The following is a 17,525-nucleotide window of genomic DNA, read 5'->3' on the forward strand; positions in this document are numbered from 1 at the left end:
AATGTAATCAAGGAAAACGAGTAAGTACTAGGTTTCTTGCCGGCTCCTAGAATAGATTCTACAGAGAAGCCGACAAGATTATTTCTTTTATCTTGTAAAATAACGATTTGAAAGTGTCGGGAACGCTGGTTTAAAATTAAAAAATAATTGATCAAATTCCGATGAAGTTGAATGTAAAACTGTTTTCTGAGATTGTAACTAACATTCAAACAGATTAAAAATAATACAGATAATCTAGGTACAGTAGGCTTTTACGTTAAGATAACTAAAGCCTTCTTACTCACGTCTATAACTCCAACCTGACCTATCTTGGCTTCCACTGTTTATTGCTTATCTGCGCAGGCGCCGCGGACAACGCATCAGACATTTTACGATCCCTTACCCCGGTCAATTACCGTGATAGCGAATGCGATAGCGATTATAAAGCTAGACTTAGCGAGCAATATGTAGCATTCTAGCTATGTTATATATTCTAAGAAATAAAACTTAAAAATATTCATCTATACTGTATGTGTGTATAATAAATATGGATTGTGTGTATGTGTATCGGACAACACAATCCATATTTATTATAATTTTGGAAAGGAAGATCACCCACACTTAGAAAATATTATAGACTTAAATTATAAGCCGCATTTGAATCGCTAATATTATATATTGCAAATGGTTTCAGTTGGAAATTATCTTTACATCCAAGGTCTATCCGAATGGACGGTTATTATATATTATTTGATATGATAATTATTGTAACAATTTAAGTTGATAAGCAAAAATTGCTTTTATGCGTATTCATTTGATTGATGTTTTGTCGTGGTTATCATATTTAATTGTTAATGCGATAATTATTAGAGTCATACGCTAAATATATGCGAAGTAATTCAGCGATGTCACATTCTTATCATATAATCTGCTATTAAATAAATAATTTACCTTCGTTGTTTAATACTTAAATTATTTTTAATCGAATCAGACTTTCTGAATGAGATCCGTATTCGAAATAAACGGTTAGCTTTGTGTAAGGTAGGTAGGTAGGTCGTCTGGGTGGGTACCACCTACTCATCAGATATTCTACCGCAAAACAGAAGTACTTGGTATTGTTGTTCCGGTTTGAAGAGTGAGTGAGCAGTGTAATTACAGGCACAAGGGACATAACACCTTGGTTCCCCAGGTTGTTGGCGCATTTGTAAAGTAAGCGATGGTTAACATTTCTTACAATGTCAATGTCTATGGGCGTTGGTGACCACTTACCATCAGGTGGCCCATATGCTCGTTCGCCTTCCTATTCTATTAAAAAAAAAAGAAATAAAGATATCACGTTTCTTGTGTAAAATGTAATATACTTTCTGTCTGTAGTTACATTGGCTCACGTATCCTTCACAGCGAAACACAACAATATTGTTGTGTTTCGCTTTGAAATTCAATTTTAATAAACGCCTTCGATATATTTATAGAAGCCTTATAAAAATCGATAATTTTAAGAGCTGTAGGCGATTATGTTCATACAGACCAACAAAGGTTCTTTGTACAGCCAGACGTTCAAGTCTAGGAAATTACGCGTCAACCGTGATTGAGACTTGGATTCTGGAATTGATTAACGGGAAAATATTATAAATAAACTTATATAATAAAGGCTCGCTATACATGTAACATGGTTGACTTGAATGCTGAATTTGTGAATTAATTTTATCGTGTAAGTATATAGTAAGCCGACATGGCACCAGTGGTAAGAACGCGTGAATCTTAACCGACGATCGTGGGCTCAAACCCGGACAAGCACCACTGAATTATCATGTGCTTAATTTATGATTATAATTCATCTCGTGCTTTACGGTGAAGGAAAACATCGTGAGGAAACCTGTATGTGTCTAATTTCACTGAAATTCTGCCACATGTGTATTCCACCAATCCGCACTGGAGCAGCGCGGTGGAATAAGCTCCAAACCTTCTCCTCAAAAAGAGAGAGGAGGCCTTTAGCCCAGCAGTGGGACATTCATAGGCGGTTACGGTGAAAGTATATAATATGTTGGTCCTAGATGTACTGGGCGCACTTAGCAGATATTGAATGGCTTAATATACTTATATACTATATATCTATGGATTCCGAGGTAAAAGAGAAAGAATACATTGTTTATAGCGTGTTACGAATGGTTTTAACTTCTTTCGCTGTGTGTGGTTTAATGGATCCATATGTCCATCTGCTTATCTGCTGTATATATAAAAAAGTGTTGAAGTTTATACAAGACCAAGATTCTATATAAAAAAAATCTTACCCAAATAATAATCAACATATTTTGTTAATTATTAATTACCTTCATTAATAATCATTATGGTCGAATTTCGACCACCTGACGAACATAGATTACCTTAGATATCGATATAAATCTGTTAATATTATTAAATGTATATAAAGATAATAAAACAAAGATAAATACTACGAAGAAGTTCCTGTAATTGATTTTAATACCATTTATATTATTGCTCATTGTTTTTGGTATTTTTCCATATATCTTTCTATAATTAAGAATTATATAATATAGAGTTTAGCTATACATGAGTTCATTAATAGTACAGTATTCAATAGAATTCCATTATACAATGAAAATAAGATGCTGTAAAGAGCCGATATTGGATAAAGATTCTATTACTATTCTTAAGGAAAATATGATTATGGAGCTTAATCCAACAATACCCGATTGCCGATTGGTTTATTATTTTAGCCTTTTTAGGGATATAGATTTTCACAAAACTCTACTGAACCCATTATCAATGATGACCATTGCATTTATTATGAAAATGTTCTTTCATCTCAGATCAGGTATATATTCCATCTTTATTGTATCTAAATAAGTTGACAGATAGAAAAATTGTACTCAGTTACAATATTATATAATGTTCGTTAATTCATTTGAAGTTCAATGTAAATAACCTGGTCACTGTTGCAAAACCGACACGCGTTATCGACTCGGAACGTTTCAGGATTAGCTACCATCTGCCAATGATCGATCATTAGATAAACACGATACTAACTGCGTTTGAGCGATTATACAACTAGCTGATAACTCAGAATGCGATCAACGCTCAACTAAAAAATCATTTTCCAATAATAAACGTCTTTACACTATCAATCAATAGTAACAAATAAAAACATCGAGATAAGGTTCACACTTGAGTGAAAGGTACCGTTTTATCGAGACCTATTTAAGTTACCACGATACAATCAAAATTTATAACATTTATTACGACCCAGTGCGTTTCGTTAACTATGTCATCCGTATCGACAATCGTTAATTTATAATCAAAGATCGAATATTATATAGATTTCACGGTGAATTCTGGTGAAATTAATCTATTGTTTCCTTAAAAATGTCTACTCACCGTTCTTTGAACGCGCTTCTATTGTGATGATCATTTCCGAATCGGGCGCAGACATTCATCTGATTAAGTACATCAGCGTTACACGCGCCACTTCGACCGATGGCTCGAAGCGATTCCGCTGGAGTCGGACAGATGATGCTGCACACCGGCGTTGGCTTAGTGCAGGTAATAATTCAAAAGCATCACGATAACGCCATGCGTCATTTAAATTTGACTTTCGAAAGCGGTCAGCGGCAGACATCAGCAACGGATGCGCTTGCTTCCTTTGATCGGAATCGAACGGATTCATTCGTTTGTGCTAGTGCAGAACGCCCGGGGCGTCTCGTTCGATGCATCTTTGCTGTCCATAGCGGATTGACACGGTGCGTTTTAATCAATTAACGTGCAGAAAAGCGGTTTACGATCCATTGGGCAGTGAAATAAGCGGAGCAAAGGGGCCACCGTGGTGCTGCGTTTTCGAACGCTCTCCGGTTTCAAAACGATGTTTTTTTCGGCCGTTTTCGGATGATAACTTCATAATCGGAGCGAAAGTCGGTCTCGATTGTTTTGTTTTGGTTTTACAGCTCGCGGATTTTGGTCGGGCCGACGGTTCACTTTGGGGATTAGAAATTTGATATGAGATTGAAGGCTTCTCATAAGGTGGCTTATAATTCGTCTAATCATATACATTTATGAAAGTTTATTTGATGAACTCTTAACAAAATATATTAAGTTTAAATTGAGCAAATTAAGACAAAGTTGCAAAATAATTGTCGTTTTTTTTGGCTATACCCTTATATACGATTTGAATGACAAGAAATGGATATTGTATTTTTTAATTGCTGTCTATCGATGATAAGTGCTCGTGTAGAAACATGGTTGTTATCGATTTATCGAAATTATGTCAGCAGATAACGAAGTTTGAATAATTGATCCGCCCGGGTCGATGAGCAACACAACAATCAATCAATCATTAATCACATGTTGTTTGCGCAATGCCTTCACGATAGCCTCATTTTAATGTATTTTTTCCCATTTTTATCACAGTAACATCGTAATGACACTTTATTATATCTCTTAAGTGTTTTTCCATTACAATATATGTTAGTGTGTGACGACGTATGATGAAGATAATTTTTCAAAATTTTTTTTGGTTTTAACATCATTGCCTAAGTTTAAACCAAGCGCGGATGCGAGACAATAAGGCAAGGGAACAGAGTCAAGTCAGTTGATCAGATTGATTTTATCTATACTAATATCATGAATATCATAGAGCGGAAAGATTTGTTTGTTTGTAATCAACAGATAACCGGAATGATTTTCAATAATTCATTACAATTAGAAAGCTAATTTATTCAAAAACAACACGGGCAACATTTCAGCCTGAAATAATGGTATTTGTAAAGTAAGACAGAAAAAAGTGCTACCGAACTGCTTTATATCCGCGTGCGCGTATATTTTGTATATATATATATATATATATATATATTGTAGGCACATAGGTATAGTGTGGGCATAGTTAGTGTAAGATATAGGTTCATATGACGCAATCACTGTGGTACGCGAATTACCTCATCGTAATGCGTTTTTTATCTATCAAACTAAATATCGACTGACATTAAAAACTAAATAATTATTTATATTTGTTTCTATTTGTTTTATTTTAAATTTTATGAAGAAAATAATTTTATTTACAGTTACTTAGAATACAATGAAACTAACAGCAGCCTCTTCTTGTCCACAGAAGAATCTACAAGCCCAGAAAGCGGTGTGAAGGAACGCGGCGAGCGAGAGAGGGGGGCGCGGGGCGGGGGCGAAGGCGAATCGCGCTCTGCGTCCCCAGCATCCCGCGCCTCCCCCGCGCCCGAGGAGCGGGACATCGAGCACAGCATACCAGCTACCCTCATACAGGACCCTCATGCAGAAAGGTGATATGCTAATGATATCTTTAAATCATCAGATAAATGAGTTCAAGATCGGTGCAAATGGGAATCCAAAGATCTAAAATAAAATTAATCTATCATAAAGTTATTTCTAGATTTGTAATATATTTCATCTCTGCGTCTAGGGAACAGTCGTTAGGATTGTAATTATTTTTGCTACGACTAAGCTGTTCAATGTCAACTTTCAGATTTGTCAAAAGTTAATTTTATTAGACTGCTTATTTAATTCGATACATAAATTGTTCAAAAAATATAATAATTAAGTATCTTGAAATTTTACCGAGAAACATTTTTAATTGTGAAATTGAAATTTGTATGATTATATGCTGGCAATACCAGCGATCCAACTGAATGCTATCTCGTACAATGCATTCATAACACTTCTGACACGAGCACATTGTATACTTGACGGTGGTCTCGGCTTCAATCCGCAGTGTCCACTTTAACGATCCCATTGTTTTCGATGATCAGTTGTCAACTGCTGTCCACGTTCTTGATTCGACCATTCAGAATAACCTCCACGATAACTCTTATTTCAATGTCCTAAAGCCTGATTTGAATCGGATGATGTATCAAAACATATTGGTCGGAACGGAGAAATGAATGGATGCGCGATAGTGACAGCTAGTAGGTAGTGACACTAAAAATGATCAAGAATTTTTCATTTGACACTCCATCAATATCTGTTTTATAGTCTCCGTCATCGTAACACTGCAACGATGGATCGCACTATCTAGATAATTATCGAGGTATATAATACGCTAAGTTTTTTTAAAGAATATGATTTATCATCTTGCATTAATGGTAACTGTTTTTGCGGATTTATATTTATTAAGCACTTGATATCGTTTAATCATTAATACTTGTAAAAAGTACTGTTTTAAGTTGATATTACTTTAAGTATATAATTAGTTATGAACTTAGATTGGGATTAAATAATAGTAATTGAACATTTGAAGTAGATTACTACATATATACGTCATTTTTTGCTTCAGATTAAATTTGAAAGGTATAAATATAACCTTTAATTTAGCAAATTATTTATGAATGTTGTTTTATAGAAGGCTATTTATTTGATTTCGTCTTTACTACTCAACTTTTTTAGCGCGGTAATTAGAAAATTTATCAGTGATTTAATTTTAAATTTTAAACAACTTAATTAGGATTTTTAAACAAATAAAAACTAGACATCAGTTTGCAGGTAGTAAACTTGCTGCATTTATATTAAAATATGAACTATCGTCTGTCAAAGGACTTTCAATCTTATTGTTAAGACGATATGTTAAATTTTATTTAATGCCAAGTTTTCTTAGCAGCAAATTATATATTGGTTCTGTATCAACCATGCCTGTTCCATCACTGTCAATTAGCTGCAGTGAAGAGACGTCATCAATCATAAACATTCTCTACAGAGCTCTGAAGCATCCATCCTGAGGGTCTATTGTTTAGATTTTGGAGTTTCATATTTCTAAATATCTCTGTCTGGTCATGGACGAAAAACGAATATTACGAGGCACTTGTTATCATACATATAAGCAAGTAGTAAAACAGATGTCATTTGTATTAATACACCATACTTTTGAATTTGAAACATTAATTGCGTTTACATATGCTTTTCAACTCGTACGAAGTTTAGAAGAAGTTCGTTCGAGAAATAAATAAAATTATAATGTGTCGAGGTAAATTATATACAAACAGTATTCAATATATTAACATATTGCAATTTTATTGCCTCAAAGACATCTGTGCCGGTTTTAAAATTCACGTAACTGCGAAATTATTCAAACAGTGTCAGGTGTCCCCTATGCACGATGCGAAACTAAAAATTTCCTACCTTATGTCAAACTACCCCAAATTATGCCACAGACGGCATTTATTCTTATGTTTCCGAGTTGTATTTTGGGCACGGAGCGGAAAATTCTTGATGTTTTTTTTTAATCTGCAACCAAGGTAGCTAAGTCGTGTTTCCGATGGCGTGCGTCAGTGAGGGAAGGAGAATACAATGCATGTCACATAAATACGAGTGATTGATTGACCCGCAGTCGACTGATGATTATAGGAAGCAATATACAGCTGGCGTTTCTAATAGATTCGGTAATTTAATAAAAAAAAAATGGTGTTTTTTGGTTTAATAAAATTTTTATTAGGTCGATATATAGCGTTTTCTAATTGTAAAAGTTCCTTATAATAAATTGTGTTGTTTCGTCTTAAGCTATACTTGGTCTTTGTTTAATTAACAAGTAATTCTTATGTCATTATATATTTGGTAATCAAGTAAGTAAAATATGATTTTGTTATTTGATTTGATAGGAATCCATTTTGATTAACGATAGAAATTATTGTTAAAATTATATGAGAATTATTTTTTAAATGTGAAATGTCCGCGTGAATTATTACTTCAAGGAAAAAGGTCATAAAATTTCTTTGTTCAAACAGGAAATCTGTTCATGATATGTGTAAATCCATCGTCCCTTGTCCATCCCGGCCTCGTTAAAAAGGCTCGTGCTGACATTTTGTTACAGGAGATTTTCTTGTCAGTAACCTCGTACCCGGCTGGGTAATCTGCACTTAGCTGAAAACTTCCACAAATGTTCCTCGTATTACGAACATTTCATATTCATATTATAATGATAATATATTTTATAAGACATAATGTGGCGATTGGTCATCGTGTATCGTCTAGTTTTCATTGGTGTCACGAGTGACTCAGCTATGCGGAGTAGCTCGGTGTTGTCGAGAGCTGTCATCGAAACGATCGCCCGTCATTGCATGTCCACCTCGCGCATAGCACGCACGCTTGCATTACGCAGCGCACCACCCCTCAAAGCGCTGTCTAGATACCTGTCTCTGTTCTTCCCATCGATTCGTTCGTTCGTTCAGTAGTTATCTCGCTCTAGTGAGGGGCGTGCGGGGAGAGGGTGCTGCAGGCGGGTCGTAAATCACGCGGCGTCTCATTCCACGCGGGACCGCCGCTGCCGCCGCAGGCACCGCGCACTTCCCTTTCGACCGCCGGCTACGCGGCGCGTCTTTCGCGACGTGTTTACATTTCCAACTCTACTGGGAAGTTCATTCTTTTATAAAAAAGTGTCTCTGAATATAAAGTGTTGTTTGTTTGATGGATCCAAGACGTTTCGACAGCAACCGTTCGGAATAAACTGAAAAAATTACGTCCAAAATGATCGTCGAGCCCGACCACGTGAGGTAGGATTTCTTTGTACAAGTGTTTTCATTGTTTTAGAAAAAAATGTATCATGTTAAATAATAAGGCAATATTACTATCAGCATATATCATTGATATATCGAACAGTCCTTGTTTATAAAGGTTTTTTTAATTTAATCTTCCGCTTATCGTAACTTTTGTTAGTGGTTGTTTTTGTATTTTCGTGACTGCAAACTTAGTTATAACATTTGAAATCTTATAATAACATCACAAAAAATACATTTTCAAAGTTGTTTGCACGTAGGACGTGAATGTATTTAGAAAACATTTTAAATTTGTGTTCTGTATTTTGTTTTGAATGACAGTGATATGGAACAGAATATATTGCGATAATTTCATTTGTGATTTTTACTGCGTGAAAATTATAATTTTGTTAAATATTTTCATTGTTTATTTTATCAATTTTAATGAAACAAATAATTTGTTTTCATCCCTTACACAATGTCTCTTGATGGACTCATTGAAATGTGATTTTCGTACGTGGTTTTTCACTTATTTTATTTCTATTGTGTATTACTATTCTTATTCTTAAGTCGGTTTATTTGGTGTTAATACTGATTTATATTGGAATTCCTTTTATCAAAATGTTGTTGAATATAGTTTCATTAACGATGTTATTTTTTGTCGGTCATTAAACCAGTTACTTTTTTATACCAATGAATAAATGATTTACGCTAAAAACTCGTGTGCTTATTATATCGGAATCATTCAAATCATTTTTTCTCCTCATTTTGAGAGCTAATCGTATATTTTTAATATTAAAAACAAACGACGAGCTGTTTAAAGCGATAGATACGGCAGCTATTAACATTTTAAAATATTTTATTAAATTTGAAAGAACTTCTTATGTATAATAAAAAGTTGCTAATATTATCATTAATATTCAATATGAGAAAATTATATAAGTACATATACACGTCCATAAATATTAAAATGTCGTAAACTAGTTTATGCTAATTCGGAGGGAAATATTTATATGGTTATAAATAATTTTAACGGTGCTATGTCATTGTCCGCAGGGAGAGTCCTAGATGTTTATCGCGGGAATCGTCGGGCGCGCCGCGATGTCCCTCCAACGACTCGGTGTATTCGGGTCGGAGCGCGCCGAGCCTCCCGCTACCGGCCGCGCTGTCGGCAGCTCTGCCGGCCGCCCTGCCCGCTGCACTGCTGCCGCCACATTCCGCCGCAGTTGCCGCTTACCTAGGCGCTGCTGCCGCGGCTGCCCAACAGCGGCTACTGATGTCGTGCCAAGAGGACATAACGGATGCTGAGCGATCCGATGCTGTTCTTGATTTTAGCACAAAGCGAAGCGAATCTCCTAACGACGATGAAGACGGCGATGACGCTGTTAATCTTAGTAAGAATGAAAACGGTCCATTGGATCTGTCAGTTGGCACGAGGAAGAGAGGACCGGAAGATTCTCCATCACCGGTTCCGACTAGAAAGAGCTCGCGGTCGTCTGATTTTAAACCAATCAGTACTCCATGGACGACACCAGTAGCCCCACATCTGCCATATTTTGCAGCCGCTGTGGCCGCTGCTAGCTTATCGCCTAAAGGTGGTATGCCATCCGATTGGAACGGGAAACTGAAACATGGTACACCTACGCCGAGCGATGCAACCAAAGCACTCGAAAAGATGAGTGAATTGAGTAGACTTGGCGGCGAGGAACTGTTTAGATCAGTTCAAAGTGCAGCTTTAAGTGCAGGGCTAACGCCAAATGCTGCCGCCCGTCACTCCGCTTGGCAATCTCATTGGTTGAACAAGGGAGCTGATCAGACTAAAGACGTTTTAAAATGCGTTTGGTGCAAGAAGAGCTTCAACTCATTGGCAGATCTGACAGTTCATATGAAAGAAGCAAAGCATTGTGGCGTAAGCGTCTCTGTGCCGCCATCAACTGGTGCACCTTTACCTGCCTCGCTACAACCTCCTTCGAGTTCACCTTCCACGACATCTCATAATTCTACGTCTTCGAGTGGATCGTCTAAACCGAATCATAACGATCTCAACATGCTGATTAAAGAAAATATGCCCATACCTAGAAAACTGGTCCGCGGTCAAGACGTCTGGTTAGGCAAAGGGGCGGAACAAACCAGACAAATATTGAAATGTATGTGGTGCGCTGAGAGCTTCCGCTCGCTGGCTGAGATGACCAGCCACATGCAGCGCACTCAACATTACACTAACATAATATCACAAGAGCAAATAATATCGTGGAAATCATCTGATGAAGCTAAGGGTTCTAATTCAAGCACGCCCGGTACTAACAACGCTGTCCCGCCTACAACGGGCACTAGTAGTCATGTTAGCGCTGTATTAACTTGTAAGGTTTGTGACCAAGCGTTTAGTTCCTTAAAAGAATTGAGTAATCATATGGTTAAGAATTCACATTATAAAGAACATATTATGCGTTCTATTACTGAGAGCGGTGGTAGGAGACGTCAAACGCGAGAAAAAAGAAAGAAGTCGCTACCTGTTAGAAAACTACTTGAACTCGAACGAGCGCAGCACGAGTTTAAAAACGGGGAAGGTAACGGCGTTCCTATGGGGAAGCCGATTAGGGATTTCAGTGCTGGTAGCCGAATTACTTGTGAAAAATGCGGTGATAAAATAGAGACTGCGGTTTTCGTAGAGCATATTCGTCAATGCATAGGCGCGCCTATGTCTAATAGCCAAAGGAATTTTCTAAAAAGTGCCCTCCTTTCTAATAACATCATCCCACCTGATGTGCCAGGCCATATTACGCCCACTGGCCGCGATGGGCGTAAAAGTATCAACGAGGAAATTCCATCACCTGGATCTGCACATAATCGTTCTCCGATTAACGATTCTTCTCCATGTTCCAAAGACCATAATGCCAGCAATGATAAAAGTTCTTCGCCGTCTGTGCTCAATGCTATTGAACAATTAATAGAAAAAAGTTTCGATACTCGCTCGCGGCATTCGGTACCTGGTATGCCAGGAGGAGCATCGCATGCTCCAATTGGCTCTAGTATTTTGAAAAGGTTAGGTATAGACGAGAGCGTAGACTACACGAAACCACTCGTGGACGCGCAAACCATGAGCATGTTAAGAAATTATCATCATCAGCAGGGATACGGTCGCCGAGAACGTAGCGGAAGCGAATCTAGCTCCATGTCCGAGAGGGGTGGAAGTAGAGTCGAATCTCTTACTCCTGATAGAAAATTAGACTCTTATCACATGACCCCACGTACAACTCCCGACACGCGCGGTTCTCAGACTCCTGCCTCAGAGGACCGTCCCACAGATGTTAGGATAAAAAAAGAGATAGCCGATGAGGAGGAGCGCGAAAATGGTGTTGATTTGAGCAGCCAGCCGGTTAGGGTTAAGACTGAGATAGACGATGACGATGATCAAGGAAGACCGAGCAGTGCAACTGAAGAAGACATTAAACCGCCCGTCCCAAAGCGTGAAAGCGAGGGCCCGAGCCCTGCGGCTAGCCCTCGCAGCCCGGCTAGCGATCGTTCCGCGCCAACACCGGGTGCTGATAGGAAACCGGCTTCTAGTTTAGGGGCACTTTCTTCTATGTTCGATAGTCTCGCTGGCGGGGGTTCATCTAACGAGCCAAGTTCCTCTCGTCGTAGTGGCAGCCACCCACTAGCGGCCTTACAAAAGTTGTGCGATAAAACTGAGACGAATTCTTCTCGCGCTCCTGTACCTGCTCCGTCGCCCGCTGGGCCGCCTAGCATTTTAACCTTCAGCTGGGCTTGCAATGACGCAGTAGTGACTGACTCTATTATGAAATGCGCTCTATGCGACACGCCATTTATATCGAAGGGCGCTTATCGGCATCATCTATCGAAGATGCATTTCGTCAAAGATGGTGCTTTGCCAGATCCTGTTCCAGTCAAGGCTCCTCCGCCAGCTGGTTCTCCTGGAGCTCATAAGAGCGGCGGCTCTAATGCGGCTTCACCGCAAGATCCACGGAGTCCATCGCAATCATTTGACGAAAGTCCTCACTCTAAGTTTCTCAAATATACGGAACTGGCAAAGCAGCTATCCAGCAAGTACGTGTAGGCATAACGGTGGGCCGGAGATCAGTTGTGATGATACCATATCCTGATACATTGAACCTTTCTAGGGTTAGGTCGCGACGCGACGTTAAGTATTTCAAAACTCTTTGCCAATTTAATTATTTAGGTAATCGTTAGAGTTCACCGCATAGTTCGGTTAGTGTAATTTACGAATAGCGACATAAGTATACGCCAAACGTATTACGTTCGTTTAGATATAAGAGAATATTTTCAAAATATTGCCTTTAGGAGAGGGGCGGTTGTCGCGCGGCCCGGTAGCCGCGGCTTTTCTTCCACACTACGTTGTAATTCCATTTCGATAATTGTAAATATAAGTCACATTAAGTCTTAAAGGTTCGATTCGATCTCTTGTAAATGTATATTTTTTGCTAATAATCCAAAATGATGAAATTCAATAATTAATCTTGTCATTCGCTGCGCGCGGTTGCTCGACGGTCCCACGACGACGACGAAGCGTGGTCGTGTCGGCACGGCTCTGTCAGTATTTTATGAAAATTCGTTGCAATATCGTTTTTGAGTTACTTAAATTTTATGTAAATCAGAGTTAGGGTTAACGGTTAGTTTATTTTATGTATATTTTGGAAGCTTATTTTCGTTACGTGAAGTGTTGAGATCCGACGCCCGTAATCTCGGAGAACAAATCTCAATAAGTTCGGTTCGTGTACATACGACGCAGTCGGTCATAGCATGCAATATTACAATCTCCTTAGTATAAATTTCGCTCTAGATACGCTCTCCACGCGAGAATGCTATTTATTATTTAGTGTTAAGTACGTAATGTAAGGCGACTCTTCTGTGAATACGTGTATACCATTGTATCAGCGCATAAATCGGTTGTCCAAATCAACCAATTGTATTTTAAATAAAAAAAGTGATAATTATACATTTTTTTCTTTAAAAGGACGACTACATACGTATACGTTTAGTACGCTGTAATGAGATTTCTTCCATTAAAACAGATATACGACGATGTATATACATACAATACTTGTGAGTGAAAAACTCTTTTATATATTATAAAAAAAAAATATTGTAACTGTTTAATGTAAGTTTCAAAATATCAATGTGATTCGTAATCTCGACGGGCAGCTGTAAATTAATAATATTTCATTTGCTTTGAATACATTTAGCGGTCACGTGGTATTGTAATCATCAGCTGTGCGACGAGAATTCGAAAATGTGAAACTGAAAATTTTAAAAATCGTAAACTATCATTTTAACGATAATAATGAAACATTATGAAAAATATTATGTATACGCTAGCTCTGATGAGGGAATTTTGCTCATTCTTTAATGAAAAAATGGTGTTGAATATTGATTTTACCAAATTTAATAATCTTATTTAATATTTTATGTTGTATTTCAAAATGCAATTAAAAGCTCAAAGAAATATATATGTTAAATACTATAGAAGGTATTTTATTTTACACAACCTTTATTTCATTCAAATACAAACAGTACATAAGAAAAAACCGATAAATAAATTCATATCAATTATATATTATAAAATACATGTTAAAAGTTAACCCAGATAAGCCTGAAAATATTTTATTTCGAAATATTTATTTATTTAAATATAATACATAAGAAAAAATCTTCAAGATAAGGCTTTCAGGAAAACATCCGTCCTATATATAGGACAGTAGGCTTATTAGGAGAGATAAAATTTTACACCAATAATATCAAAACTGATAAAGTAAGCATATTTATTTATCAAATTTATATATTTAATTACACGAGAAACAGCCTATGAATGTCCCACTGCTGGGCGTCTCCCTTTTTGAGTAGAAGGTTTTGAAGCTTATTCCATCATACTGCTCCAAAGAGGGTTGGTGGAATACACATGTGGCAGAATTTCAGTGATATTAGACACACGCAGATTTCGTTACGATGTTTTCCTTCACCGTCAAGCACGAGATGAATTATAATCACAAATTAAGCACATGAAAATTCAGTGGTTCTTGCCCGGGTTTGAACCCACGATCATCGGTTAAGATTCACACGTTTTTACCATTGGGACACCTCGACTAATTAATTAGACAAGAATTTAACTAATATAGCAATTAAAGAAAATACCTATAAAACCCGATTATTTATTTCTTGTAGCGGGTCAAACTTAACATTTTCGCACTCACAGCACGTCAATTTTGATTATGAAATAATTAAGTAATTAATATGGTCTTCAAAGCTGCGTGGTCAGCAAGACAGTAAGATGGAGACGATTGAAAATCTCTTTTTCACCAAACTTAAGTTCTCTTCCATTCATATGACTGGCATATGGTACATATTCTTTATGTTCCTTCTCACTTTGAACAGATATTTTAGCTCAAAAGTTTTAATTGAATTATCAATATTGTTTTTTTAATATTTTTAACATGCGAACACAATTTTTTTCAACAAATTTCGACTTAACATAAATATCAATTTTATATATACGTGTTTTCCTTGATATATCTGCAGTCTATATTCGTGCTATACTTTGCATTAAAAATATTAAAATTGACAATAAAACTCAGTTTTTATAATTTTGCTATATAATATATAGTCCCCTTGTTATAAATTGAAATTATACCTGTAATTCAAGTAAGTTGACATATATTTTTGTTCCTACCGACTATATATGGGACGTCAGGCTTATCTAGATGAATTGATAACAATAATTTATAAATATGGTGATTTTATACAAGCCATTAATTTTTTTTTTTTATCATCACAAATTAAATGACACCTTATTATAAACGATTGTTTATTTAAAATGTAAATATATTAATTAAAAACTGCTTAAGTTTTATTGTGACGCCCTTTGAGTTGAGATGTTAAAGAGCCTCGTACGTTAGAAAGAATGGTTGGCATCGATTTGATTGAAGACCGTATTCATTAATTGATGCTTGACTGAACGTAACCCGTTAGAGGTTAAGACTTCATTTCAAACAATCAACGCCTGCAAATTATAATTAATCACAACATACTGTTATTAATGATGACAACAAGACAAATAGTTTAGTCAAGATTTGTTAAGTAAAAGATATAGAAAAGGTCATTTAAATATAAATTAATTTATTTCTTATTTTTCTATAATGTTATTCATAAACTATTTTTGACCCACAGTTATATAATCATAAAATTAATAATTCTGATATAAATTGATTATAATAAAACTGAACGTAATTAATAACGAATTCATCTCCATAAATTGCACACTATAATTGAAAATAAAAATAATTATTCAATTTTGATTTTATTTAATTGAGGTAAACTCTTATAAAAATGTTAAAAATATTATACAATCAATTTTTATTTTTCGCTGTGTGTGTGTAATTAACAATCCTTAATATAATTTAATATTTATGTAATTCAGTAAAATATTTGTAAATTTAAATTCATTAAAAGGTTTTGCTTTGTGTAGTTACATCTTGATTGATAGCTTACATCGCCAAATAAGTATTTATATAGTTATTATATACCTGCTGTATTTCGGTTCGAACTTTTCACAAGGGATATTATATATATTTCAGACCTCGTATGATGTTTGTACTCTTTACTATTCTGGAGTTAATGGTTGATCGGGACGTTTGTCTATATTTATATCAATATTTTGTTTGAATTACATAATTGAATCATAACAGAATAAAGATTAAGTACAAACATCATAGAAGTTTAATATTTAAAACTATCACCGAAAACACAGGTATATATGCCGTAGATAATTAATTTTTGGAAATGTCTTTATACTACGAAAACTAAAATTGAATTTAAAAGTTAAACAAAAAAAACAAACTCTAAAAAGTAATAAATCAAATAGGCCCTTTAACTATTATTTGTACCTATTCATATTTTAATACAATAGTCGCATCGGTAGAGCGTAATTACAAATCAATCGTATCTGTGAAAGCAGGTAAGATCCTTTCTCAGGTAGGAAATGAGCTGATGACCTTCAAACGTCTGAACAGATCTTCATAATTTTAGCTAAGAACCATCTCGATGGCATCGGGTTTTTAACAGGAAGAAATCGCATTAAATTCAGTCCATTCGTTTTGAGCTACGATGCCATAGACAGACACACGTTAAACTTATAACACGTCTCAACTTATATCGGGGATTAAATATAAATACTATTAGACTACACTTAAAAATATCTACGTGGATGCTTTGATTTAGAAACACAAATAACGTCGATTTATGAACGAAATAGAAAAGTTGATATAGAAGGCTTCGTAAGACCTTGAGTCGGCTAGTAGCGAATTTGGGTAGTACCATAAAGGTGCATTGAGTTAGTAGTTAACTTATGAAAACATCAACTATGTACCCTCACAAGGCAACGTCTTCATTTCGAAGGGACCTCAATTTAATCGAATTAATGAGGTAATTCGTCCTTACACGAGACAGGAAGGTATCACAAGCTTTAGAATTAATATATGGGGTTGACAATTTATATCGATTTGAGAAACAAGATGGACGCTGTGTGCTCTCTTTTAAACCATATTAAACTGTGTAATTTTTAAATTAAAAGTCCCTTGTTAATAAGTAATATTTCCTTTTAAGATTTTGGAGTTTCCATAGTGCTTCAATGCGGGTCGGTACATGCACATGTCGCAGAACTTTATACGAAATATGCAGGTAGCCTCCATCGCCGACCACGATATTCATAAAAAAATGTCTATAATATTTTGTGTGCAATGTATATATTTTAACTTAAAATGTTAATTAATTTTAATTGAATAAAAACAATTTCATTTATTTTATTATATATAAGAGTTCCAAATTTAAAATAGAACCGAACGTTTTATTTTTTTTTACATAAATTAAAAAGGTATTTTCATTATTTAATAACAAATAACACAAAGTTTTCTCATTATATTTAGATACAATTATATAGGTTTAAGCAGTATTTATGAAAACAATGACACAGCTCAGTAAGAATCACACTTAAGCCCAGTGAGGGCCAGTCAATCA

General features: G+C 35.8%; 1 protein-coding gene across 2 annotated transcripts in view; it reads left to right on the forward strand.

The window, feature by feature from the left end:
- Positions 1-13,971, forward strand: part of LOC126770164 (protein tiptop-like) — a 252,227-nt gene extending 238,256 nt beyond the window's left edge. Inside the window, exons 3-4 of one of the 2 annotated variants that reach the window (XM_050489378.1) lie at positions 5,099-5,282; positions 9,537-13,971. In XM_050489378.1, the coding sequence (XP_050345335.1) occupies positions 5,099-5,282; positions 9,537-12,555 (3,203 nt within the window). In that variant the 3' untranslated portion in view covers positions 12,556-13,971. Of the gene's footprint in view, positions 1-5,098; positions 5,283-8,291; positions 8,499-9,536 lie in introns of those variants that run through there. The other variant, XM_050489379.1, reaches the window with a different exon arrangement.
- The last annotated feature ends 3,554 nt before the right edge of the window (positions 13,972-17,525 follow it).

This window comes from Nymphalis io, chromosome 8 (genome assembly GCF_905147045.1).
Source record: "Nymphalis io chromosome 8, ilAglIoxx1.1, whole genome shotgun sequence".
In the NCBI taxonomy this organism is placed as follows: Eukaryota; Metazoa; Arthropoda; class Insecta; order Lepidoptera; family Nymphalidae; genus Nymphalis; species Nymphalis io.